The 27869-nt window shown below is 44.0% G+C and overlaps 1 protein-coding gene across 1 annotated transcript; it reads right to left on the minus strand.

The window, feature by feature from the left end:
• Positions 1–521: 521 nt before the first annotated feature.
• GM2A (ganglioside GM2 activator) lies at positions 522–27598 on the minus strand. The gene is made up of 4 exons (XM_060240293.1): positions 27325–27598; positions 15743–15892; positions 6623–6805; positions 522–3987 (listed from the first exon to the last, which is right to left on the minus strand). The coding sequence occupies exons 1-4, from the start codon at positions 27442–27444 to the stop codon at positions 3814–3816; spliced, it is 627 nt and encodes a 208-aa protein (XP_060096276.1). The 5' UTR covers positions 27445–27598; the 3' UTR covers positions 522–3813.
• Between the last annotated feature and the right edge of the window lie 271 nt (positions 27599–27869).

Consider the following 27869-nt stretch of genomic DNA (forward strand, 5'->3'; position numbering starts at 1 on the left):
TTTAAAAAAAAATTCAAAACATACCTCAGGATTGTGTTTAAAAACAGGTTAGGAACTGGTTGTAGCTTACTTACAAATAAAATCCCAGTAGGTCTGATGTGCAAAGTAAATGCACAGATAAATGCAGCTTTATTTTGATCAATCGAGTTTACTCAAGCCTCAGAAGAGCACTAATCTTTAGAGCAGCTTGATAAAGGCTGGTTGAATGCTAATGGCAAGAACAGAAAAACAGCTCTAAGAGTTATCTTAAGAATGGCAATAGTTCTGCAGACTGATTGCAAAGGGAAAGTATAGAAGAGGCTGAAGAATATCTATAAGCAATAGTCAGCCAGAGCCATTAAAATGTGGTGAGGGAAAGTCAGACTAGCACCAAACTCATAAGGACATATTCTGAACATAAAAGCTTCTTTCTGTGTGTGATTATTCTTGCCATCTAAATTCAGTGCTGTATGTGTCAAGTAACCTTGTGAAATACTTTCCAGAAAACAAAAAAACAAAGAACCCAGACACTACCACAGAAGTATCCATAAAAAGATTTATTCAGTATCTCCCTATGGCACCAGAATTCAAGGCCACTCAACTTTCAAAATAATTAAACTCACCCCGCCCCCCCCCCCCCCCACAATAAACAACATCAACCAGTTTCTCATAAGCATTTTGGGCTAAAAAATTGAGAGATCACAGAGCAAATAAAAACAATATAAATCAATCATCAACTATTACATGTAGTCAATCAGAGAAAATGAAAGATCTTCATCTAAGAACATTCCATAGGTACACAAGTTATAATCCTCATGTTCCATATATTGGCATAATCATGTAGGTTATATAGCCATTGTCAGGACACAGTATTAGTGGCTAAATTAAGCAAATCTTTTGTGATGCTTTAACAGTGTCGTTCCATAAAAACCCTATATAGTACTTGAAGGCTGCCATGCAACCATTTAAGAATGGAGTTCACAATGGCAGTGGGATAAGCAGCCATCAAGCAAGGCTGCCTTGAACAAAAAACCTCATATACAGTGCAATAGGATGGATGTAGGGGACTTGGAAGCTCTTCAACATATGCCCTGCAAGTAGTTATGTGTCTAGCAAGAGAGCTTTGAAAAGAACAGCAGGCGTATGGTCTGACCCTTAACTAATCAAAGGCATTTTTGTCATGTGCTATTTCCTGCCTCAACTCATGCATACTAAAAGCATTTTAAAATTTAGGGTCACAAAGAAAACAGAGCAACCCTCCCTGGCATGGGTATGCAGAATGGGGATATCAGTAAGATCAAGACTCCAGATGGATTCCTCACAATCTTTCTCTGTAACTTATGGGAATGAAGCAGTTTCCCCTAAAGTCCCAGGACTAGGCAAGAGTTGGGGAGAGATGGACTATGACGTTCCTCCTTACCCTGGATTCTCTAACCCTTCCACCAACATATTTCCTCAATTTAGAAATGAGCCATAATAATTACCTGGATAACAGTGGAACACAGAGCACATAGTATGAAGCTGCTAATTTAAGACATGAAGCTTGTCACGTATGCAGAAGCAGCAGGACAGGGGGTGTCTGATATACAAGATGGACATAGGATATAAAGTCTCATGAGAGCCTGTCTACTCAAAGTACGTGCAATGGCATAAAATCAAGAATGTTAGGATATTTGAAGATGTTTTGGGTACTACTGGGGAAAGCAACAGATTTCTAATATCCTAAAACTTCCACAAGAGATAATACTAGAGAGAGGTGCTATTTAGCTCATTAACATCATGGATAATGAATACAGGACAAAGTATGTGGTCACTCTTGTTATCACAGGTCCAAATTCACTAGGACTTGTAGAGCCTATGATAACCATCCAAAAGTGTACGGCTTTATTGAGAGGAAGAGGAAATGTGAGGAACGAAACATAATGAAATTAAAATATTTAGTGGAAGAGTTTCTCTGAATGTCAATGAAGCGTGGTCATCCCATAAGAATTAATCTTCAGTTGGAAATCTTACCAAAATATTGACTGTCAAGCCATAACAGAGTGCCGTAACAGAATACCATAGCAGAGTGCAATCGGCAAACACAACAGCTTTTTGCCAGTGCAGCACATGTACCAAACAAATTTGTCCATTGTTCCACAAAACTGGACAATTGACAAGAATCCAAAAAAACCCTAGTAACAGAATGCAGTTCTGGTACAGTAACTATACATCTACATCTATTACTTCAAACTACTTAATTAACCCCCCAGGATTATGAGTTCCAAAATAATAAAAGCTTGGAAAGTTCACAAGCCACTGTTTTCTCTCCTTTATGTCAGTGGCCATGAACATGGCTCTTCGAAAATAAGAGAGACTGGTGTTTCAGGACTCCAATCACAGTGTGAAATCAGTCATCTACCATCCTAAGCAGAGGTATGCCCTTGTAAAACCAGTGACATCAATGCACTAAGAAGGGTGTAACTGTCTAGAATGGAAGTGCTGATTTCTTAAGAAATCAAAGATCAATAGTAATCTTTCCTTCTCTAGTTAATCAAGAAAAGAAAGTGCACATACTACCAGAAATCTATTGCTTTCCCCAGTAGTACCCAAAAAAATCTACAAATACCCTTCAGCACATCTACAACTATTTGGTCCTTTCCAGGAATGTTAGTAAAGTCTTTCACATGAAATGTAAAAGAATTCAGAATTACCTGCAGAGACCTTCATGTTCACTATTTTCTTCCTGATGATTTCAGAGGCTGACTTGAAAGGCAAATGCCACCGCCATACAGGTCAATGCACTATCATTACCAAAACATTTGTGCATAATTAAAGTTAAATATGTATATAAGCGCTCCTTCACACATGACTTCTCCCCACACATAGGTGTAGGGAAAAAAAGGCAATGTATTTCTCAGTTTTTAGAATCTTCCCACAATCCCATCTTCCTCCATCTTTTGTACCACTGTTCCCAACAAAGCACCAACAGTATGTTTAAAAGCGAGGCACATGGAAATGTGCTCCATGCACAGTCATTACAAATGTAGTACATGATCTACAATTGGGAGTGAACACTTTTTAAAAGCAGGAGCTTTCTCTGTTTTCATCTGTCTCCTTATTTCCGCTGTCATGGATTTGTTCCAGATTCCTTCACTCGCTGACCAAGTCCAGCTGGGAGTGAAAGAATGAAGCCAGCTGAAATGGGTTCGGCTGCCATAACAATTACAACCTTTCTTGTATGATGTGAGGAAGGGTGAAAGAACCACAGCCAAGTAGGCAGAGACTTAGCAAAGGTGGAAAGGAGGAAATCAAGCTTGTCCAGATGTTCCAGAAGCAGGAACTAAGTGGCTCCATCCTCCAATCCATGCTTGCTCAAGAGTACATACCTTTTTAGCGCCCCACTTTGGCCTTATCCATCATTTGAAAACTTGGGATGTAAGGTGAATCCATACATAATAATATGCATTGCACACCTATTTTGCTGAACATGCATATGCCTGGAAGTGTATTCTCAATACACATACATGTATTTACATGATCTACACATATGACAATTATGCATTTCTTCTGTTTCCATGTAGGACAGATATCTTGTGTGAAGCACTCCCTGTCTTAATCAATGACTGAATACTGATTGGTCATAGAAATCTCAAATTCTTGTTAAAAATACTTATGAATACTTATTCACTGAGTTAGGATGCATCTCTAAGAGATCTGAGAGCAATCATAAAAGCAGCACTTATTCCCCTTCGCCTTAAGGCTGAAAAGCGAGTCTCTATACTAGGATACCTATGGGAAAGAAAGCGTAGGAAGAAAATAGGACATTTGACAACAGGGATGCCTGGGCTGCAGTCACCACCAGAACCACCGACTCCCTGCATGCAGTGAGAAGGAAATCTTCGCACAACCCAGCTCTTGATCACCCATGCTCAGTACAATTTTTATCCTGTAGTCCCCATTGGTTAAGAAAGAAGGTAAGTCCAGGTTGGGTATGTAGATAACGGAGGGAGGCAAGTTGTAAGTACCCTGAGAAAGGGGACAGAAACACAAAAAGAAAAAAAAATCAGTACCCCTTTCAATACCTGTTTATCAATCAGAGCATGTTGATGGCAATGGAATAGGCAGCATTCAATATGCAAATTCTTAAAAGCAGGCATTCACAGCCTCCAATTCCTTATTCTTAGGTCAGGTTTCTGACTGGAGTCACAGTAGGAGGCCAATCCAATACGAGTGGCCAAAGCAATACTAAATAAATAAATAAAAATTTGCTGTCCAGTTTCTACAAGCGACAGAACAAAATTCAAGCCCAAGACCATGGTAGAAGCTTTTGTGGCTGAAGGCTCACTTTGTCAGATACAAGTTAAGAATGAAGATCCATCAGTCTTTATAACCAAGTCAGAATGTAGGTGGGGTGTTACCAAAAAAGGCCAGGCAGAGTATAAAGCCTGATTAGAGTACGGAGAAATACGAAGAGGTAGGAAGCACAGAAAATGCTTACGTGAATCTTCATTATTTGTAGCTGACAATCTGAGCCTTCACTCATGAAAGCTTTACACTATAAAATGTTATTGGTCTTGCCACTGGACTTGAATGTTGTTCTTCTAAAACAGACTGACACAATTATTCAACTGAAAGTAAAAACAGTAGTAGGCAGGTTAGGATGATGTTCCTAAACCTGGTAAGAGTAGTTGACCATATAGGCTGCCTGAATGAGACCCTATCAGCAGGATGTCCCTCTTTAACTAACACTGGCAGTGGGGAATGAGGGCAGGGCCTGAATTAGAGTTCCACAAAATTTGCATTTAAAAAATCCATGTTGATATCCATTTTTATTTATTTTGATTTATATTCCACCTTCCCCACAAGCGGGCTCAGGATGGATTACATCAGAATGTAATCAGGTTCCAAGCAGCAGATTCTGCTGAAAACAAATCCCATTAGAATCACGGCCAGTTTTCTGTGCTGTCATCTCTTCGAGTATTCACTTCTTGTAAACAGCCTGCATAGTTTGCTCATAGATACATTGCATTACAGGCTTTGTAAAATCCAAAGGTTCACAAAGGGATGATCTCATAGAAGTACAAAAAAGGGTCAAATTTAAAACATAAGAGCCCTTTCTAGATAAACAAAGCTGTAACAGATTTGAGTGAAAACTGAAGATTTTGATAAGTTGTTCAGTTGTTATGAAACAATATTCTGCTGAAATATAACAGCACACATTTCAAGTCAAATTCTGCTTTTGGTGAATGAAATCTGATGGCACCTGTGGCAGAACATGCCTGTGGCACAAAGGTACAATGTGATACAGTGGTAAAGAGAACCACAGCCAGCATCCAAAGTCATAATCTTTTTTAAAAAGAAAGTGTTCACAAGCATACTTTCAGCACAGCACCAGATTGAGCAAGGAATGCAAAAGAATTGGATGAAATGCAAATCCTCTCTCCCTCTCTCTATACATGCCTTATCAGACATTAAAACACAACAAGCTCTTTAGCTTAGGAGTTCTAGATCTCTAACAGAATTTTCATTACCTTGAAGCTCGCTCTAGCTCTTTAAGTGAGCACATGCCTTCCTAGAGAAGAGGTCTGCATGCTCTCCTCTCATGGACACTGCCCCAAAGGAAAAGAGACTTCCTTCCTGTTGCAAGGAGTTTTAATCTTATCTGTTTCCCCTCCCAATGACCAGGTCATGCCAGATCAAAGAGGCTTTTTCCTAAACTTCTCTAGAACTCTCCTTCCTGAAGGCTTTCTAGCCTCAATCCCTCCAAGCCTCTATTTCCTTCTTGGAGAAGGCAAAAAGTTAAACCTGCCCATTATCTCTCCTGCTAGATCTACTAGCATTTGTATAAAGGTGGGCTATCTGGAAAGCAATTGCACTGACTTTATCCTTCCCAATGTGTTCTCTGCCCAGAGGGGAGAAAACAGTTAAAGCACTAAGTGGAGGCTTTGCTCATATCATAAGCAGGGGACAAGGGAGGGCCTCTACAGGCTGCTACCACTCTGGTACCCACAGCACCCACCCAACACGTCTATTCTTCCTTCTCAGCAAATACCTTCATCCAAGACTGAAGAGGCGTGAGGAGGATCCAGGCAGTATAACAAAAAAAAGCTTATTATATTCAAGAACAAAAAAGTGGGTTTTCATTATTAGTGCAACAGTGAAAAACGGAAAAGCACAGTAAAGGCAGTACAAAGAAAATAAAAGCACCGACATAACTACACATTCCCTCCTTCTCCTTCCAACTCACCCACCCTCCTCTGGATGAGGGAACTCTCCTGCTGCAGCCTTTCTCCAGCTCAGCCTCTCCAGAGAGAACACTTCCCCCTCTCTAGCTAGCCTTTTTATTCTTTCCTCACAGGTCCCACCCCTTTTTCTTCACTGGGCAAGTTTTCCCTCCTAAACCTTTGTCAGAAGGGATCCTGGGAAATGTTGGCCTGGTTGCTACTCTAATACAAGCTTCCTTGGAGCCTGTAGACCGCACTAAGCCTAGGATCATGACAGCTCATTTCAAAACTCCCAGGAAAAAATGCATTTCTTCAGAGTACCCTTAGCCCAATATACCATGGAGGTACCCACTTTTAATCTTCTCACAACCTCTGCAAGTGACCTACAATCCCAAGTGTGTGGTTCCCAAGCACAAAAGGCTGAGGATTGGACTTACCGCCTTAAAGGGGCAGTGGCAAGGAATGCCATAAGACTGCAAGGGTTCTGGACATAGCTGGCCTGGAGGGATAAGTTCATCCAGCATAGCACACAGATTGTTATAGGTACAGCTCCCAATGTTGTCCATGCAGGGGATTTTTAGCCACATATCACCCATCTTCTTCTCTAAAACAATAACTCCCTGAAAGGAAACATTACACCAGCAATCAGGATAAAATCTGAGTACAGTTTACCACTTTCTAAAATTCCCCAATAGCCCTTCCACAGATAAAGTTCAACACAGATAGAACAACTAGACAAGTCCTGGGAAGTGGTTGTTCAATACTCTGTAATTTTTGTAGCAATATATGCTTCTGAACTTTTATTTTCAGTTAGAAATCACTGTAGGGAAAGGGTTATGACTCAGAGGTAGAGCATCTGCTTTACGTACAGAAGGTCCCAGGTTCAATCCCCAGCATTTCCAGTTGAAAGGACCAGGCAGAAGGTGATGTGAAAAACTTCTGCCTGAAGTCTGAACAGGCAATACAAACCTTGATGGAATGATTCTGTTTAAGGCAGTTTCATATGTCTTCCTGTCAGTAATGGCATAATATAAAATATTTTACAAGGCTTTTAAAAAGACATGAGGGTGGTGTGGCTCCAGGATTTGTCCTGGGACCTGTTTTGTTAAAAATCTTTATAAATGATTTGGATGAAGGAACAGAGGGAATGCTTGTTAAATTTGCAGGTAATACTAATTTGGGAAAGGTTGCAAATACAGCGGGAGACAGAGTCAGGATACAGGATGATTTTGACAGACTGGAAAACTGGGCTAAAACAAATAAAATGAATTTTAATGGGAATAAATGTAACCTTCTGCATTTAGGTAGGAAAAATCCAATGCATCATTATAGGATAGGGGAGACTTGTCTTGGCAGTAGTCTGTGAAAAGGATCTGGGGGTCTTAGTGGACCATACACTGAACATGAGTCAGTGATAGCATCACTTTACTTCGCTTTGGTTATATCACACCTAGAATATTGCAGTCAGTTTTGGGCAGCACAATTTAAGAAAGATATAGATAAGCTGGAACATGTGCAGAGGATGGCAACAAAGATGGTGAGGGGTCTGAAGACAGTGGCATAGTCAAAATTTTAGAAGCTGGGGGGAAGGACAAGAAGACCTGTTGCCTCTCAAAGAAAGGCAGCCCTTCCTCTCGGCTGGGTTGGAAGGGGGTGGGGGGAGATCTGGAGAAGACCCTCTTCCCTAGGGAAACTCCACCCACCACTGAGGCCAGGCAGTCCCTGGCAAGGGAGAAGAGCTTCGCTTCCGGGAGGTACGAGGGTGGGGTGGGGAACGGGACCTAGGAAGTGTTCCGAAGCCACCAGCCCTGAGAACAGAACATTTCAAACAGAGGAAGGCACTGCTCCTGAGCCCAGAGACCAAGATGCCAGCCCAGCGGCACTTCCCTTCCTGGGAATCTCACCCTGCCCCCCTCCTTCCCGCCTGAAGCTGTTGGGCTGCACTCCAGGTTCAGCGAGGCAGGGACAGGCAATAATGCATCTGCAGCAGCCCTGGCAAGTGATGAAGCTTAGCTGCACCCAAGAGGTGCACCAAGGTAGTGCCAGCAGCAGGAGCAGCCCCCAAGCCCCGCCACCGCTGCAGGAGCCATCATCGGTCATTAAAGGGGTCTAGAAGGTGGGGGGGAAGCAACAACATGCAGACCACCTGGCCACTGCTGCCGCCAGCCACAGAGGTGGAATGTTGCCAGTGCTAGGCAGAAGCATGACACCAACAAGGATACTGAAGACCTGCCATGGCCGCCAATTCTTGACCTTCCCTCCTACTTAGCTGTGGTGGCCTTCCTGGGCTGGGTCTTCTTGCTTTCGCAGCCAGCTGGCTGCAAGAACACGGAGACATGCCAGGGCAGGGTTGGGAGCCCACTCAGCAGGGTCAGGGGCCCTCAACTGTAGGGCCTCAATAGGAAGTTGGGAGTGAGGCCCACAGAGAGCCCCCCCCCCCCCCCCCATGGCTACAGGCCTGTCTGGAGACCAAGTCCAAAGAGGAAAAGCTGAAGGAGCTCGGTATGTTTAGCCTAGAGAGGAGATTACTGAAAGGTGATATAAGAAGAAGATATTGGATTTATATCCCGCCCTCCACTCCGAAGAGTCTCAGAGCGGCTCACAATCTCCTTTACCTTCCTCCCCCACAACAAACACCCTGTGAGGTGGGTGGGGCTGGAGAGGGCTCTCACAGCAGCTGCCCTTTCAAGGACAACCTCTGCCAGAGCTACGGCTGACCCAAGGCCATTCCAGCAGCTGCAAGTGGAGGAGTGGGGAATCAAACCCGGTTCTCCCAGAGAAGAGTCCACACACTTAACCACTACACCAAACTGGCTCTTAACACACTTAACCACTACACCATCTTCAAGTTATTAAAGGGTTGTCATATAGAGGATAGTGCAGAGTTGTTTTCTGTTGCCCCAAAAAGTTGGACTAGAACCAATGTGTTGAAATTAAATCAAGAGTTTTTGGTTAAACGATAGAAAGAACTTCCTGACAGTTAAAGTGGTACCTCAATGGAAAAGCTTCCTTTGGACTTGGTGGGCTTTCTTTCTTTGGAGGTTTTTATACAGAGGCTAAATGACCATCTGACAGCAATGCTGATTTTGTGAACTTAGGCAGATCATGAGAAGGAAGGTAGGAAGGGTTGCATCAGTGCTTAGTTCTCGTAGCCTCTTCTTATACATCTAGGGAAATGCTGATTGCCACTATGGGGTCAGGAAGCAATTTTCTCCAGGCAAGTTTGGCAAGGGATCCTGGAGGTTTTTGCCATCTTCTGGGTATGGAGCAGAGGTCACTGGGGGTGTAATGGGCGGAGGGTTTTTTTTCTGCATTGTGCAGTGGGCTGGACTAGATGACCCAAGATGTCCCTTCCAACTATATGATTCAATGAAATATCATGTCTTGAAATTTGTTATTCCAAAACACAAAGACCACTTCCCCACAAATTTACCTACATAAACATTGGAATTTCCATGCTGTTTTACATGTTTTGATATGAAAAACTATATTCTGGAAGTGGAGAAACTAATGCTGCAGGGCTCAGTACTGCCGCAGGGCTCAGTACTGGGTCCCATGCTCTTTAACTTGTTCATTAATGATTTGGAGTTGGGAGTAAGCAGTGAAGTGGCTAAGTCTGCAGATGACACTAAATTGTTCAGGGTGGTGAGAACCAGAGAGGATTGTGAGGGACTCCAAAGGGATCTGTTGAGGCTGGGTGAGTGGGCATCAACGTGGCAGATGAGGTTCAATGTGGCCAAGTGCAAAGTAATGCACATTGGAGTAAAAAATCCCAGCTACAAATACAAGTTGATGGGGTGTGAACTGGCAGAGACTGACCAAGAGAGAGATCTTGGGGTCATGGTAGATAACTCACTGAAAATGTCAAGACAGTGTGCGATTGCAATAAAAAAGGCCAACGCCATGCTGGGAATTATTAAGAAGGAAACTGAAAACATATCAGCCAGTATCATAATGCCACTGAATAAATCGATGGTGCTGTTTCATTTGGAATACTGTGTACAATTCTGGTCACCGCACCTCAAAAAGGATATTATAGCATTGGAAAAGGTCCAGAAAAGGGCAACTAAAATTATTAAAGGTTTGGAACACTTTCCCTATGAAGAAAGGTCGAAAAGCTTGGGGCTCTTTAGCTTGGAGAAACGTCGACTGCGGGGTAACATGATAGAGGTTTACAAGATTATGCATGGGATGGAGAAAGTGAAGAAAGAAGCATTTCTCTCCCTTTCTCATAATACAAGAATTTGTGGGCATTCAATGAAATTGCTGAGCAGTCAAGTTAGAACAGATAGAAGGAAGTACTTCTTCACCCAAAGGGTGATTAACATGTGGATTTCACTGCCACAGGAGGTGGTGGTGGCTACAAGCATAGCCAGCTTCAAGAGGGGATTGGATAAAAATATGGAGCAGAGGTCCATCAATGGCTATTAGCCACAGCATATTATTGGAACTATCTGGGGCAGTGATGCTCTGTATTCTTGGTGCTTTTGGAGGGGGGGCAAAGTGGAAGGGCTTCTAGCCCCACTTGCGAACCTCCTGATGGCACCTGTTTTTGGTTTTTTTTGCCACTGTGTGACACAGTGTGTTGGACTGAATCGGCCATTAGCCTGATCCAACATGGCTTTTCTTATGTTCTTACGCATGACACTGAAAGAATCTTCTCTTTGGCCAGCTGGCTATAATACAAAAATCTAGCAGCTTGTAGCATACTCAATACTAATTCTAAATCCATGCTCCCAGTCCCAACCTTATTTTCCACTTAGCAAATCAGCTATTTTTGTCTGATGGTAAATGACATTCTATCAAAAGTTAAACCCAGTACAGATATTGAACTGAGTTTTGTTGGGAGGGATATTAACAAATTCTCATTTTCTCCTCTGCTTAACTCACATGTAAAATCATGAAGGTAATTATATAACACATAATTAATTTCTAGAATTCAGCATTACAAAGCAATTTTATTTCTTGGTAAAGTCACATGTAATGGAGGCCTGTCAAAGGCCACAAGACACCCAAAAGGACAGCCTGCGTGGTCAGAAGCAATATGATTCAGAGTACCAAAGCTACGGGACATACAACCAAGTTTCTGCTCTCATGCCCTCCTTGGCAACTTCCAAAATCACCTAGATAAATCATGATGGAAACAGAATGAGAGCCATTTGTCTAATTCAGTAAGGTATCAGTGATATTCTTAAGCATTATGTACCACCCCCAAAGGGCAGCAAAGTGCAACAAGGAGTCCCATTGCAACAAACCAAGGTAAACATTTCAGTGCTTCTAGGGTGAGAAGAATATCAGTTTTATTTAAGCATTAGTGTAAGACCCCTCTCCCTCCCTCCCCCCCAAAAAAACCCTCAGATCATTCTTAATCTTACAAAGCATCTGCAAATGTTTGTAGAGAGAAGCTGCTTATTTCCTTTGCAACCATCCATCTGCTCGAAATCGCCCTCACATTCCCCAAGATATCTCCCCCCCTTTCAAGATGTTAAGAAATAAGAGAGACTTTCAAGGAAGAAAAAAGGGCATGGACATGGTTTTCAGCAGACAACTGGCTAGGAAGCATGGGTGTTACTGGCAGCAGAAGGGTAAGTCACAAAAGAATAATACTAGGGGTGGCCAAACTGCAGCTCAGGAATGTGGTTCTCAAAGACCCCACTGCCCTGTCAGCCAGCTTGGAGAAGGCATTTGTCTCTTTATATCATTCCACCAAGCCAAGCCAGCTGGAAGCTTGAAAAAGGCATTTAAATTTGCTTTCTTTCCACCTCTCCCTCCCTCTACTCATCTATTTTCCATCCTTCCTTCAAACATCTGACATTCATGTCTTGTGACTCTCAAACATCTGACGTTTGTTCTATGCGGCTCTTACATCAAGCAAGTTTGGCCTGCACTGCACTTATTTCCCTTGTGCTTTTGCAATCTGTGCAGACACCAAAAAATAATTACAAAGGCTTTATTCATAGAAGCTGAGTCTGAACATGTACGCTGACTAACAATACCTTGATAAAGCCTGCCGCCTCCAGTTTCTTCAAAATCAGGCTCCTTCCCTCCCTCCTCCAAACCAGCATGACAAGATCTCATATCGAAACAGCTCATACAGCCAGTCAGTCTGTGATATCAAAGTTTCTACTTCTGCTTTTGCTGATTCCATCAGCAGAGCCGGCGCGTCCATTAGGCAACATTCGACAGCTGCCTCGGGCGTTGGCTCTTGTGGGGGGGGGGGGCGCGTTGTTTCTGCTTGCTGAGGGGCCAGAGAACTCTTCCGGCCCCTCAGCAAGCAGAAACAACAGCATATGATGACATCACTGTGTGACATCATGATGCCGCTCGCACGCAATAAGCATTGAGGGGGGCCCGTCGGGGTTCTGCCTCAGGTGGCAGAACCCCCACGCATCTACCCTGGCCATCAATAGAGGTAGTGGTTTTCTTCCCATTTCTCATGCTTACTTGCAGCCAAGTTCAAAAGGACTTGACTGAAAAGCACTCATTGTGCCTGAAAACCTCATGAGAGTCAGCAGTCTACTGCAGTGAAAGTCTCCACTTGAAGCTACAACTATCGACTGAATCAGCCTTAGATCTCACCAAGATCAGCAGCCATTTCACACACTTAGCACTGCCTCTCTGGGTCTCTCCTGGAGAAAGCTCCCTAGCTTATTTTGTAACTTGCTGTTTTTAGAACATTGCTATTCAGGGCCAGTTTGCCATACCATGCAGTGTAGATACTTAGAAGAATTTCTAACCCTGGCTAAAGGAAGACATCTGCCTTGGAATAAGTGTAGTGTTGGACTGTGAAACTTAAGAGGGCTGTGCTGCCTCTTATCATAGTGCTATACAGAATTACGAAAGAAGGAACCTGAATGGAGCAAAATGCAGAAGTTCTGGATGTGAAACAGGTTGCACATACTCCAGCCTACAGGTTCTTCTTTAGACATCACCACAGAAACAATGTAAAAGGAAATAAAACCAACCTGAAATACTTCTTCTGTCTATTTGGATAATACATAGGTCTACCTCAGTCCCCATCCCACCCCACTTTCCAAAACCTAAAGTAGGAAGCATCTCCAGCAGTCACCAAAGTGAAAATAAAGAATGTTGTGAAATTACCAGTAAAGAGGAAATGAAATGAAATTACGAAAGAAGGAACCTGAATGGAGCAAAATGCAGAAGTTCTGGATGTGAAACAGGTTGCACATACTCCAGCCTACAGGTTCTTCTTTAGACATCACCACAGAAACAATGTAAAAGGAAATAAAATGTTCTAAAAACAGCAAGTTACAAAATAGCTTTAGAGAAGGTGCAGAGAAGGGCAACTAGAATGATTAAAGGGCTGGAGCACTTTCCCTATGAAGAAAGGTTGAAACGCTTGGGACTCTTTAGCTTGGAGAAACGTCGACTGCGGGGTGACATGATAGAGGTTTACAAGATAATGCATGGAATGGAGAAAGTAGAGAAAGAAGTACTTTTCTCCCTTTCTCACAATACAAGAACTCGTGGGCATTCGATGAAATTGCTGAGCAGACAGGTTAAGACGGATAAAAGGAAGTACTTCTTCACCCAAAGGGTGATTAACATGTGGAATTCACTGCCACAGGAGGTGGTGGCGGCCACAAGTATAGCCACCTTCAAGAGGGGTTTAGATAAAAATATGGAGCACAGGTCCATCAGTGGCTATTAGCCACAGTGTATGTGTGTATATAACATTTTTTGCCACTGTGTGACACAGAGTGTTGGACTTGATGGGCCGTTGGCCTGATCCAACATGGCTTCTCTTATGTTCTTATGTTCTTATGAAATCACTATGAATGAGTCTGAACATGTAGGCTGGCTAGTGATACCTTGATAAAGCACAGGAAAAGATGTACCACATAGCCGTTCTACCACATTTCCCAGGCCTCAGCCTGAAACTATACATCTAGACCTTTTCAGAATGAAAACAGGGATGTATCTAGGTGACTAGGATTGGTTCAGCACCATCAACAAACATAGACAATATGCTTCAAACTATCCTGAGCCCAGAATCTGTAGGTACAGTCTTTCAAAGTGAGGCCATTTCAGTTCTAATGCTTCCTTTCCCCAGATATTTTCCACCCAGATTTGGCTACATCTTTCAAGAAGCAAAGATGAACATTAAGACAGACACGTTAAACCAATGCAAGAGACATGCAGTTGTTCAATAAGAAAGATTGGACTTTGACACCTACTCCTGCTTGGCCTTAGGTTTCATTTAAAGAAGGGAAAAGTTACAAAAGTCTGTGTTTATTTATAAATTTGACTTGTAGACCACCCCTCCCCTGTGTAGAGGGCTCAGGGCAGTGAACAACAATTCCAATAGACACCCTGACAAATCAAGCTAAAAACAGCTCAAGCAATAAACAATACAAAGCAATTTCAGATGACACTTAAAAAGACCAATTTGTATCCTTATCCCATGGAAAACGAGGAAAGAAAAGAGGGAGCTAGGCGAGATGGGCCTGGTGGAACATCTCTGTCTTACAGGCCCTGTGGAACTGCATTACATCTTGCAGGGCACAGCTGTCATGTGCAGAGAATTCCACCAGGTCGGGACCAAAAAAGCCCTGGCCCTGGTTGACAGCTCGATATTTTTTGGGCTACGGATCACCAGTGGGTTCTTCTCACCAGAGTGTAATGTTCTTGGGGGGGGGGAGGGTATAACAGGAGAGGCAGTCCCATAGGTATGTTCCTCCCAGACCATTTAGGGCCTTGAAGTTTAACACCAGGACCAGCACCTGATCCAGTATTCAACCAGCAGCAAGAGCAGCTGGTGAAGCACTGGTTGAATAAGTGCTATCTGTGGAGATGTTGTACTAATGTATGCATTAGATATGCATGACAAAGGCTCCAATATCTTTTTGCTTAAAACAAAGAGTGACTCACCGATTTTGGTAGCACTGATGTTAATATTATAAAGCATAGCAAGTAATCACAATTATGCTTTTTTTTTTTTGGCAATTTACCTTGAGTTTACCTAGGAAACTCTGGTTATATACTCGACAGCTGAGGACAGACAGGCAACTTAAGCAGGCACTTATGGCCCCTCCACCAGAAAGATGGTACTTTGGCAATGGCAGATGCTCATTACCACCTTTTCCACATAGCTGCTTGGGACTAACCAACCCATGGTAGAACAGTAGAAAGTGGTGGTGGTGGGGAGAAACCACATGGGTGCCTATCTACCAATCAGTCCATACTTTCCTTATGACTTCTAAGCTACTTCCAAGGGTTCTGAATGGGTTTCTGCATTTTCAAATGTTTTCCTGAGCCATGCCCTCCTATTCTTTATTCATACAACATCCAAGAAAGAAGACCCCATGAGGGACCAGGAAAAGCTATGTCCATGCCCCATTTAACATCAGGGGAGAATCAAAGTTCATACCACATAAAAACGTTTTCATAACTTGGCCAGCTAGAATCACTAGTCAAATTCGGTTAGCAGTTCTAAGAGCACTAAACACACCCAGTATGTCTTGTGTACCCATTTTCTCAACCTGGAAATAAGGGAACCATTTCAGCTTTGCTTGGCTCCTTCATCTCTCACATACCTTCAGAGGTGCTTCTATAGCTACAGTGGTGGTAGCTGAGGCACAAACTGTCATATCTCCCGGAATGCAAATTGGGTCTGGAATGATGTTCAGGCTCTTGATCCATGCAGGGTCTGAAGGACCGCAATTCTGCCATGCAAAGCTGTATACCTGGTGAATTCAGAGGAGCAAAGTATTAGAAGGACTGCATTACATATATCATCAATAGAAGCATCCTGAACTAGGAACACCTAGGAGACCAAGAATGCAGTTCTGTTCTTGATGTGATGTTCAATAGATACAACGAGAAGCTGACTGTAGAAGATGCAAAGAGAAAGGTCGATGAATTTTCATTCAAGACAAAGGTCTGTTAGTCTTCATTCTAGCACAATTAGATTAAGGAAGAGGGGACCAATTTCAAGTAACATCCTGTGGATTTTATCCTTCTGTCAACATGCCCAGACTGCTGGCTTCCCACATATGAAATTGCTCTTAGCAGAGAAAGGATACAATTTCCTCTCTCCACTCTAAGCAGGTAACTTCTCCTTGGGGCAAATGCTTCTCTTCGTCTATGCTACTTCATAAAGCATCAGGATGATACTACAACATCAATAATCTCCTGGGGAAAATAGCCATTTCATATCATGCGTACATATTCTGAAGATTTTTTTTAAAAAAAAGACATCCCTCATACAGAGAAGTAGATGAGCACCACTTCAAGTAAGTGAAGTCCCAGACAGTTGCACCACACTAGATCTTCAGTTTAGCTTGTCTCAATGAGCTTAGTTATTATGTGGCAGCAGTAGCACTTCACCTTTTGTCAACTGAATCAAAGGGTCATGACAACTGGAATTAAGCAAGTATAGGAAGCCCGTCAAGTTGTGAGTTCAAAGTAGGAACATCAGGGCTTGCAAAGAGTTACCAAAGGTCACATAAAGATGCCTTCTTGGCTCCACACCTCATACTGTGAAAAACACTATGATATAAACACAAATCACATCACTTGTCCATGTCATAGACACCCCCAAGGGACCAGGACCCCTAGAATTTGTTCCCCTAGTCCCCCCCCCCCTCCACAGCAGCTTGAGGAGGATCAAGAACTAAAATGTCCAGTGGGATGATGTACAGGGATGTAGACATGAAAGAGGTCTAAGGCAGGTTAACTAAAGTAATGGTAGCATATTTTAAAAAGAAACTAAACTGGCCCTGCTGTCTACAGGGTGCACGCATTCAGGATGTGACAGAAAGAATAGGAAGACTTGTCAAGCCCATGTATTTTTTATCCTTTCTTGTTGATCCATGTGGGAACAAATGATACTGCCCAGCACAGCCCTGAACGTATTAAAAGAGACTATGTGGCTCTGGGTCAGAAGGTGAAGGAGTTGGGAGCACAGATTGTGTTTTCGTCAGTTCTTCCTGTTGAAGGCCATGGTTTAGGACGAGAAAGAACAATACTTCATATATACAATTCTTCAAATACGTCAATGATGTCATCAGGAAAGATTTGGATTTTTGGACCATGGTTTACACTTTCGAGATGCTGGTGTTCTATCGAAAGATGGTTTGCACCTTACAAAGGTAGGAAAAAGGATATACGGAAGGCTTTGAACTAAATTGTATGGGGGAGTGAGACAATAATTCAAAGCCTAGTATGATGCCAGTAACTGGAGCTAAGAACACTAAAGCTTTGCAGAGTGTGGCACATACACTATGGTAACATTAACTTGAGGTATGTACGGAAACAAAACCCTCAGGTAGTCAGACGCATAGGTTGGACTTCAGAAAGGCAAACTTCGACAAACTTAGAACTATGCTGGGTCAAATCCCATGGTCAGAAATACTTAAGAAGTTCAAGAGGGTGGGAGTTTCTTAAAAGTGAAATGTTGAAAGCAATCACAGATGATTCCTAGGAGAAGAAAAAAAATGGGAGAAGCCTAAAGAAGAAGATGAAGATATTGGGTTTATATCCCGCCCTCCACTCCGAATCTCAGAGCGACTCACAATCTCCTTTATCTTCCTCCCCCACAACAGATACGCTGTGAGGTGGGTGGGGCTGAGAGGGCTCTCACAGCAGCTGCTCTTTTAAGGACAACCTCTGTGAGAGCTATGGCTCACCCAAGACCATTCCAGCACGTACAAGTGGAGGAGTGAGGAACCAAACCCAGTTCTCCTAGATAAGAGTCCTCACACTTAACCACTACACCAAACTGGCTCTCAGAAGGTGGCTCAATAACCAGCTCTCTAAAGACTTGAGAAATAAAAAAGACTCATTTAGGAAATGGAAGGAGGGCCTTATAACCAAGGATTAATATAAAAAAATAAGTTGTGCTTATAGAGAAAGAGTTAGAAAATCTAAAGCTCAGTATGAGCTTAGGCTAGCAAAAGAAGCTAAAAAGAAAAAAAAGGGTTATTTTCTTATGTTCAGAGTACAAAAAAGAGCAAGGACATGGTAGGCCCACTGCAGGGAAAGGAAAGTGAAATTGTAACAGATGATGAAGAGAGGTCAGAACTGCTCAATTCCTACTTTTCCTCAGTCTTCTCTTCTGAGGGAAACAGTGCTCAACAAGGCAAAAACAAAACATGAGGGTACTGAGTTGCAACCTACGATCAGCATAGGGGTAGTACATAAACACCTAGTTTATTTAAATCAGGGGTTCCCAACCCCCGGTCCGCGGACCAGGATCAATCCGTGGCCTGTTAGCAACCAGGTCGCCACTCCCTGCCCTCCATCCCCCCTGCTGTTGCTGCCCCCCACCTGCCCTTCGCAGTGCCACAACGCAGCACAGCGCTCTGTCACCCCCACCCTACAATGAGGCTCGGCTCCCTGCCCCCTCCCTTCCCTTTCCCAGCGCTGTGCTCTTATCCCCCTCCCCCGCGATCAGAGGAGTGATGAGGCTCGGAGTCGGACCTACCTGCTTCGACAGGGCCCAGGTTGGTTCTAAGTTGTTTGAAGAGCAGGCTGGAGGAAGTGAGGGGGGGGGGGAGAAGCCTCCTTCAGTGCACTCTTTAAATAACTTAGAATCAGCCCAGGCCCTGTCAAAGCAGCCAGAGCCTCGTCGTGGCACCCCTCTGACTGCGCCGATGAGACTTGGCTCTTCCTGCTTTGACAGGGCCCGGGCTGATTCTAAGTTATTTGAAGAATGCACTGAAGGAGGCTTCTCCCTACCCCCCCTCACTTCCTCCAGCCTGCTCTTCAAACAACTTAGAATCAGCCCGGGCCCTAAGTGGGTAGGGCTGACTCCGAGCCTCATCGCTCCTCTGATTGTGTGGGCAAGGGAGGGGAAGGAGAGGGAGGGGGCAAGCCGTGGCGGTGGCAAAACCAGTCCCTGATGCCAAAAAGGTTGGGGACCACAAAGTCCTCAGAGCCAGATAAACTGCATCCAAGGGTACTAAAAGAACTTGCGGCTGTAATTTCCAAGCCTCTGGCCATTATTTTTGAGAATTCTTGGAGAACATGTGACATGCCAGAAGATTGGAGGCAGGCAAACGTTGCCCCATCTTCAAGAAGGGGGAAAAGGAGGATCTGGGTAACCACTGACCTGTCAGCTTGACATCCATACCTGGAAATTGTCCCTTTCTCCCCTCCCCACCACATTTCCCTAGCAGTCCTTACAACCATCCCCCTCCCTCATCTCCACCACCTTATCCCCTTTCCCATCTCTTTCCCTGGCAGTCTCTGTTTCTTCCCCACCTCCCTGATATTTCCTTCCCTCCTCTACCTTGCTGCTGCCTCTTCCTCCTTAACTGTTCCTCTCTCTCCAGCTTCACTCTTCCAGTCCCATCCCATCTTATCCCTTTCACCTTATTCCCCCCCCCCCCCCCCCCCAGTATTGGTACTAACCAAGTCTGAGAATTCTCAGCAAAGTTGGAAAGTAGGGTTTATTGGCTTTGGGAAGAAATGTTGACAGAATCTTTTTTGAAGTTTATCTTTGATTTTATACTAAATTTAGATGTTTATAGTTTTAAATGGCATTTTCTTTTATAATATAATTGTATTGCCTCCTACTTCCTATTATCAGGATTCTCATCAACAAACACCTATTATTCAGTATTATACCTGGAAAAGTTTTAGAACAAATCATCAGTCAGTCAGTCCTGGGACATTTAGAAAGGATGGCTGTGATTACTAAGAACAAGCATGGAGTTCTCAAGAACAAGTCATGTCAGACTAACCTGATCTCTTTTTCTGAGAAAGTGACTACCTTACTGGATCAGGGAAATACTGTAGACAGCTCCTTGAAGTTCCACTGTTTCCCACCACTTCCAAAGGTTTTTGTTTGCAACTGTGCTAAATACATTAATTTGTGGACTCCTCATGGCATATTTAAGGCCACCTCAGGTGTCACAAGAGCCCCGTGGCGCAGAGTGTTAAAATTGCAGTACTGCAGTCCTAAGCTCTGCTCACGACCTCTGTTCGATCTCCGGCAGTAGCTGGTTTTTCAGGTAGCTGGCTCGAGGTTGACTCAGCCTTCCATCCTTCCAAGGTCGGTAAAATGAGCACCCAGCTTGCTGGGGGGAAAGTGTAGATGACTGGGGAAGGTAATGGTAAACCACCCCATAAAAAGTCTGCCGTGAAAATGTTGTGAAAGCAATGTCACCCCAGAGTCGGAAACGACTGGTGCTTGCACAGGAGACCTTTCCTTTCCTTTCCAGGTTTCACAAGATTTCTATGCAGAAAGTACTTCCAATATAGCAGTTAGCATGTATCTGGCAATCTCACATACAGGCTGCCCTATAATTCTTACACAGAAAGTTTTTTGACATCTGGTACAAACCTGCAACAGACTGGTTAAGCAGGGGAATTTCCCTTAGCTACTAGTGAAATCTCTGCCAGGTCAGAGGGACTACTTGTACATTACCAAGAACCTCTTTTGACTTAAAAGCTCAGAATTGCAATCTACAATTTAGTTGCATAACAAAGTTCTCCAGGCCTCTACATGTTGGAGTGGGTATATATAGTGCCACTCCTAAGGCACTTTATGGACCTCTGTATATCCCAATTCTCTATTAATCACATTACAACATTTCAAGGATATTCAAGTTTGATGTATCATACATAAGGAAAGCACTTATTTTTGAGGATCAGAAAATCCAGTGTTTAGTTATTAAGCCATTTACTGAACATTATTAGCCTAACTAACAACTAACTTCAATGAACAGAGAAGGGAGTAACTATTTCAGGTTGAACTTCAAGTGTCTTTACAAACAGGAAAAAATGCAAAGACTCCTTGGCCCTTTTGGCAATAAGCATCCTTTTAGCAGGTATGCTGGAGGTCCGGTGAACATATAGACTGCGAACAGATGCCAACTGAAGCTTTTGTGTACAGGTATCCGTTGTGGTAAGTAATTGCACCTTCAAAGTATACACAAAAGCTCATACCTTGAATAAACTTTTTTGGGCAAGTAAAATTTGTTTTACCACAATTCAAAATTTGTTTTACCACAATAGAGTATAACTTAGTGGCCTGTAGCATAGGAAATTCCCCAGTGCCAACAGTCTGAGTCTTAAGCAAGCCAGTGTTCCAGTCACCTATGATTATCAGCAAGATGATTATCTTGTCTGATGATGAGTTAGGATCCATCAAACCAGGACAATAGGAATGCAGTTTATTTATCACAATTAGACTGCATGACACAGTAATCCTAGCTTAACCATAGTTTGTTCCTTGGCACTGCTTTCATGCACAGGGATGCCTTGCCAGAACAAAAGCAATGAGATAAGCATTTATTGATGAAAATCAGGATTTCAGTGATTGCCTACATGTTGAAACCTGATTTCACAAACTAACTGCATTAAAATAAACCAGTTTCATATGATGCCTGAAAATACTTTTGGACTTGCAGAAATTCCAGTCCAAATCCTCATTATCTTCAAGCCTCTCTCTCAGGCTAAACAAACTCACCCTTTGGACTTTACAAATATATGTGATAATAAGAGCATGTTCATAAACAGCTCCTCTTTTATCATTTCAACCTGGGCCAAACTGCTTTGGAGGCTGCCTTGGGAAGACTTGTCAAGAAGCTTTTCCATTGCCGTCCAAAATGCATTACTGAAATACTTCCAACATAAACAAACATACAAACTCGTCAACATAACTAACAACTGACTTTGATGAATGTTAACCAGATTGTAATCCTATGTGTACCATATGTACCATACAACGCTGGATCAGTTTCTTTCTGCAGATCTGCACAGTCCTTAATTAACTCTAGTCTACATTCTATATATCTATTCATTTTGCTGTACTATAATTACACCTCCAGTCTTACTTCCAACAGGAAAATCTGCTTGATTAGTAGCAGAGACAAGTCCTGGCCTGCAGAAATATCACTTTTCATTAATGATTAGAACTAACTGTAATATTTAATTCTACACATGCAGAGATTCTTGTCTGAGGGAAGAACTCCTGCCAAGAGCCATCTGCACAGTTATGACTACCTCTGGGAAAAAGTAATTGTAGGAGTTTTTCAGTGACTACCAAAAAATTCACCTGAATGGTTTCACAACACACACTGGGCCTCTGAACTAGCAGCTTTACTACTTTTTCCTAGGTCAGTGATGAAGAAGATTGGATTTATATCCCGCCCTCCACTCCGAAGAGTCTCAGAGCGGCTCACAATCTCCTTTTACCTTCCTCCCCCACAACAGACACCCTGTGAGGTGGGAGGGGCTGGAGAGGGCTCTCACAGCAGCTGCCCTTTCAAGGACAACCTCTGCCAGAGCTATGGCTGACCCAAGGCCATGCTAGCAGGTGCAAGTGGAGGAGTGGGGAATCAAACCCGGCTCTCCCAGATAAGAGTCCGCACACTTAACCACTACACCAAACTGGCTCTCCTGGCGAACCTTTTAGAGACCAAGTGCCCAAACTGCAACCCAAAACCCACTTATTTATCACAAAGTGCCAACACAGCAATTTAACCTGAATACTGGGGTTTTAGTTTAAAAAAACAACTAATAGCGAAATTAACGAACTGAAAGAACATTTGGTCTGGATAGCATTTGCTTAGAAAACCAACAAAACAGTAACATGTCAGAATGGGAGCATGATGGTGAGAGTGTCATAAGGCAATAAATGGAGGCTGTTGATTGCTCTGTTGCTTGCAAGTCTGAGTTAAACTGAGAACATGCCTTTCCCAGAGGTGTTCCTGTCCACCTAGTTTACTTTTGAACATGTAACAAACATTATAAACATCATTCTAGTTTGCCATTAGGAAAAAAGAATATAGTATGCTTAGTAGGAGCTGGTGGTTAGGGTGTCCAAATCAGATCTGAAAGGTCCTGATTCATATGCCCATTCTGCCCTGGCAGCTTGCTGGGAAACCTGGGACCAGTAATATACTCTGAGTTAACCCGCCTCATAGGTTCATTGTGAGGATAAAAGAGAAGGAGAGAGTGTGTCAAGCCACTTCAGAGTCCTTTTGGGGGAGGAAGGCAGGGGATACATGATGTTAATTAATAAATTAAGTTGATGAAAGGAGTCCACTGATTTATATGGCTAAATCTGAGTCCAGCAGCACCTTAGAGAACAAGATTTTTGAGAGTCAAAGCTCCTTTTATCTAATCGAGGGAGCTCTAATGCTGGAAAGCTTGTGCCCCCTCCCCCAAATCTTGTTGGTCTCTAAGGTGCTCCTGGGCTTGAATCTAGTTGTTCTACTATGGACCAGCATGGCTACCCTTGGAAACTTCAGGGATAGTCTGAATTGTATTAACGAGAAAGTCTGATGTGAGAAAGGAGGGCCAGTTTGGTGTAGAGGTTAAGTGCATGGACTCTTATCTGGGAGAAACGGGTTTGATTGCCCACTCCTCCACTTACAGCTGCTGGAATGGCCTTGGGTCAGCCATAGCTATCACAGAGCTGTCCTTGAAAGGGCAGCTTCTGGCAGAGTTTCTCTCAGCCCCACCTACCTCTCAGGGTGTCTGTTGTGAGGGAGGAAGATAATGGAGATTGTGAGCTGCTCTGAGACCCTGAGATTCAGAGTGAAAGGCAGGATATAAATCCAATATCTTCTTTCTTTAAACTAAAACAGCAATCCTGTGCATGTGTAGAGAATAGGTGCCACAGTGCTCACTGTAGATTACTTCCAAGTAACCATGGAGAGTAAGTCTGATGAGGAAAGGCTAAGGGACTGGGGGTTATTCAGTCGGGAGAAGAGGAAGTTAAGAGGAGAGACATGATTGCTCTTTTGAAGTATTGGAAGAGTTGCCCCTTAGAGGAGGGCAGGGAGCTGTTCCTGCTGGCAGCAGAGGAGAGGACTGGATAGGAAAAACTTTTTAACAGTAAGAGTTGTTCAACAGTGCAATTGACCCCCTCACTAGCAGTCTTTAAGCAGCGGCTGAACAAACACTTGTCAGGGATGTTCTGAAAAACCAGAACAGCAGTGCAACAGTTCAAAAACAGCTTATCAACAATTTGCCTTATGGTCCTTGTAGCTCGAAAAAGCTCTGCTCAGATACTGCTATCAGAAGCATCGTATTTGAAAGCAAGGAAGCCTGCAGTTTCTCCCTTTCCACTCCTAAACCAGAGGTGATCCTGGCCGCTGTTTCTGCCAGATTAGTGGGATCCAACATTTCCTGTAATAAACCCACATGACTTAAAAAAAAAAACGTGCTTGATTCAAGGTCCTGATGTCTCCTCCCCGCCTCCATCCCCACACACCCATGCTCTCTTCTTCCCTTTGGCTTGGACTGTGCCACAACAGTTCTGAAATATGAAACTCAACCAGGTCTTGGCCACATGAAAACGTGAAGCTGCCTTATACCCATCTCTCCAATGCAGGGGAAGCCAAACTGTGACTGGGGAGCCACATGTGGATCTTTCACATACATCATGTGAAAGGCATTTGTCTCTTTAAACTACTTCTTCAAGCCAATCCAGTCAGTGGCTTGGAGAATGCATTTTAAGTTCAAGTTGCTTTCTTTCCACCTCTCTCTCTCCCTCCCCACCTATTTTCCTTTCTTCCTTCTCTCAGACATCTAACGTTCGTGTCTGGTGGCACTCAAACATCTGACATTTATTCTATGTGGCTCTTATGTTAAGCAAGTTTTGCCACCCCTGCCCTAGTGGGTCCCATCTAACCCCCTCCCTAAAACTGCAGGAATACCTGCAAGGAATTTTCCTGTGTGTTGTGCTTGGGGGCTGCATTGTGGTTGCACCCCACCCCCCATGTCAGAATTCCAAAGGTGCCCACGAGCTCAAAAAGGTTGGAGTGCCCTGTTGTCTCTCTGAAGGAGGCCCAGTTAGGGTTGCCAGGTTTGGGTTGGGAAATACCTGGAGTTTTGGGGGAAGGAGCCTGAGTTTGGGGAGAGGAGGAGCTTCAATGAGATATGACTCCAGAGTCTACCTTCCAAAGTAGCCATCTTCTCCAGGAAAACTGATCTCTTATAGCCTGAAGATTCGTTGTAATTCCAGGAGGTTTCCAGCCACCACCTGAGGGCTGGCAACCCTGTTCTGCGCCCATGCTCAGAAGGGTATAATGCCACAAGGTCCACCCTCCAAAGCAGACATTTTCTCCAGGTGAGCTGATCTCCATCACCTGGAGATCAGTTGTAAAAGCCAGCAACCTCCAGCTACCACCTGGAGCAGGGGTGGCCAAACCATGACTCGGGAGCTACAGATGGTTCTTTCGCAACTACTGTGTGGCTCTCGAAGTCCCCACCACCCCATTCTTTAAATCCCTCTCCAAACCAAGCCACTCAGAGCCCTCTCTGTGGGCACACACGCTCCCTGCCCCCCCCCAGCACACGAGGCTTGGCTCCCCCCCCTGCCTTCCCTCTCTCCTCGAAGCTGCAGAGGTGCGCCAAGCCGCACTGTGCCGAAGCTGGACCCTACCAGCTTTGATGTGGCCAGCGCGCCTTCTAACTCTTTGAAGCCAGAAGTGAGGGGGAGCGAAGCCTTCTCCTGCGTGGGCTTCAAAAAGTTAGAAGGCATGCTGGCCGCATCGAAGCCGGTAGGGTCCAGCTTCGGCGCAGCGCGGCTTGGCGCACCTCTGAGGAGGGGGGGCCACGGAGCATGGCTGCATTGCAGCTCCAGGGAGGGAGGGAGGGAAGGCCGGGGGGCCAGGGGAGTCGAACCTTTTGCGCGGGGGGGGGGGGGGGGGTAAAGGGAGCACACATGCCCACAGAAAGGGCTCTGAGTGCCACCTCTGGCACCCATGCCATAGGCTCGCCACCACTGTCCTGGGTATACCATTAAAAGGGGAAGGGGAGCATCTAAAATTTGCATACACATTCCAGTTACATCAACAACAATCCAATAATAAAAAGTTATGTATATTGTTGGGTGGCAGCATGTGGGGGGGGGGGCATCCTACATTCAGAGTCATCTTCCTTTAAATACATTTAGTACAATACCAGCCAGTCTACTTTAGTACTACTACTACACTTGGGACTTTTTGTAATTATAGCAAATTGAGCTGTGATAGAGACGACTATGTTATGATCAATTACACAAGAAGGGAAACAGGAACAGGGCAGTTTCGATTGTGAAAACTGTTTCAGAAATGGAACAGTCTGATATACCTATCTACATGCAAAAACACACTTTAAACGGAATGAAACAAAATCGACTATTCTGACACTACTGGGCGAAAACAATTATATTACCTTGCCCCTAAAGTATTCTAGTGGATCATTTAAAAAGGTAAAGGTAGTCCCCTGTGCAAGGGCAAAAACAATTATGTTACCTTGCCCCTAAAGTATTCTAGTGGATCATTTAAAAAGGTAAAGGTAGTCCCCTGTGCAAGGGCAAAAACAATTATGTTACCTTGCCCCTAAAGTATTCTAGTGGATCATTTAAAAAGGTAAAGGTAGTCCCCTGTGCAAGGGCAAAAACAATTATGTTACCTTGCCCCTAAAGTATTCTAGTGGATCATTTAAAAAGGTAAAGGTAGTCCCCTGTGCAAGGGCAAAAACAATTATGTTACCTTGCCCCTAAAGTATTCTAGTGGATCATTTAAAAAGGTAAAGGTAGTCCCCTGTGCAAGGGCAAAAACAATTATGTTACCTTGCCCCTAAAGTATTCTAGTGGATCATTTAAAAAGGTAAAGGTAGTCCCCTGTGCAAGGGCAAAAACAATTATGTTACCTTGCCCCTAAAGTATTCTAGTGGATCATTTAAAAAGGTAAAGGTAGTCCCCTGTGCAAGGGCAAAAACAATTATGTTACCTTGCCCCTAAAGTATTCTAGTGGATCATTTAAAAAGGTAAAGGTAGTCCCCTGTGCAAGGGCAAAAACAATTATGTTACCTTGCCCCTAAAGTATTCTAGTGGATCATTTAAAAAGGTAAAGGTAGTCCCCTGTGCAAGGGCAAAAACAATTATGTTACCTTGCCCCTAAAGTATTCTAGTGGATCATTTAAAAAGGTAAAGGAAGTCCCCTGTGCAAGCACCAGTCGTTTCCGACTCTGGGGTGACTTTGCTTTCACAACGTTTTCACGGCAGACTTTTTACGGGGTGGTTTGTCATTGCCTTCCCCAAGTGGATCATTTAGGACTGTGCAAAAATGTGCCAGACAACCGAATTTCTCTCACGGAACACTTCTCATAACCATCCCTTCCCCAGACATCTGGCACTCTGGACCAGAGAGGCCGAACACCTGGAACTTACCCTGCTCAACCTGAAGGGCCAGCCATTGCTTTGCACGAACCGCTGGTGCTGCGGGCCTCCGAGAACAGCCGGCCACAGTTGCAGAGCGGCCAGGGTAAGCGTGAGGAACAGAGCTTGCATAACTCGCGCTACTCCGGAATGTTTTGGCTGAAGGAAAAAAGACAAGAAGGAAGACAAGAGAGATGAAGCGACACTGGAGAACCCACGCGCAACAGCAGGAGCCTGCAGCTTGGGCTGACTGTATAGCTGCGGTCGGCCAGAAGGAAGCGGTCTTGACTGCAGAAAGCTACAAGCGAGTAGATATTTTAGGCGCTAAGCAAAGCAGCGGGACGAGCTATTTGCTCACATCAGGCGCCGACTTGTCCCCGCCCCTTGAGGCCCTAGGCACGCCGCTTTCTTCTACTCCGTGCTGTACCGACTCTTTTCGCTTTGGCCATAGACGTGAAATGAGGGAGGGCTTCACCCAGCACCTTCTGGCGCAGGAGATGCGGCTCTGCCCTCTGCTGGAACGGGAGTTGCACTCTCCATGCAACTTCTACACCTTG

Source organism: Heteronotia binoei, chromosome 5, assembly GCF_032191835.1.
Source record: "Heteronotia binoei isolate CCM8104 ecotype False Entrance Well chromosome 5, APGP_CSIRO_Hbin_v1, whole genome shotgun sequence".
Taxonomy (NCBI): Eukaryota; Metazoa; Chordata; class Lepidosauria; order Squamata; family Gekkonidae; genus Heteronotia; species Heteronotia binoei.

Excerpts from the sequence above, each read along its gene's own strand:
- GM2A (XM_060240293.1), bottom strand. The coding sequence starts at position 27,444 with ATGCAAGCTCTGTTCCTCACGCTTACCCTGGCCGCTCTGCAACTGTGG. Across the intron at positions 6,806-15,742 it reads CTATAGAAGCACCTCTGAAG|GGAGTTATTGTTTTAGAGAA; the intron begins GTATGTGAGAGA and ends GTTTCCTTTCAG. Across the intron at positions 3,988-6,622 it reads GCCACTGCCCCTTTAAGGCG|GGTACTTACAACTTGCCTCC; the intron begins GTAAGTCCAATC and ends CCCCTTTCTCAG.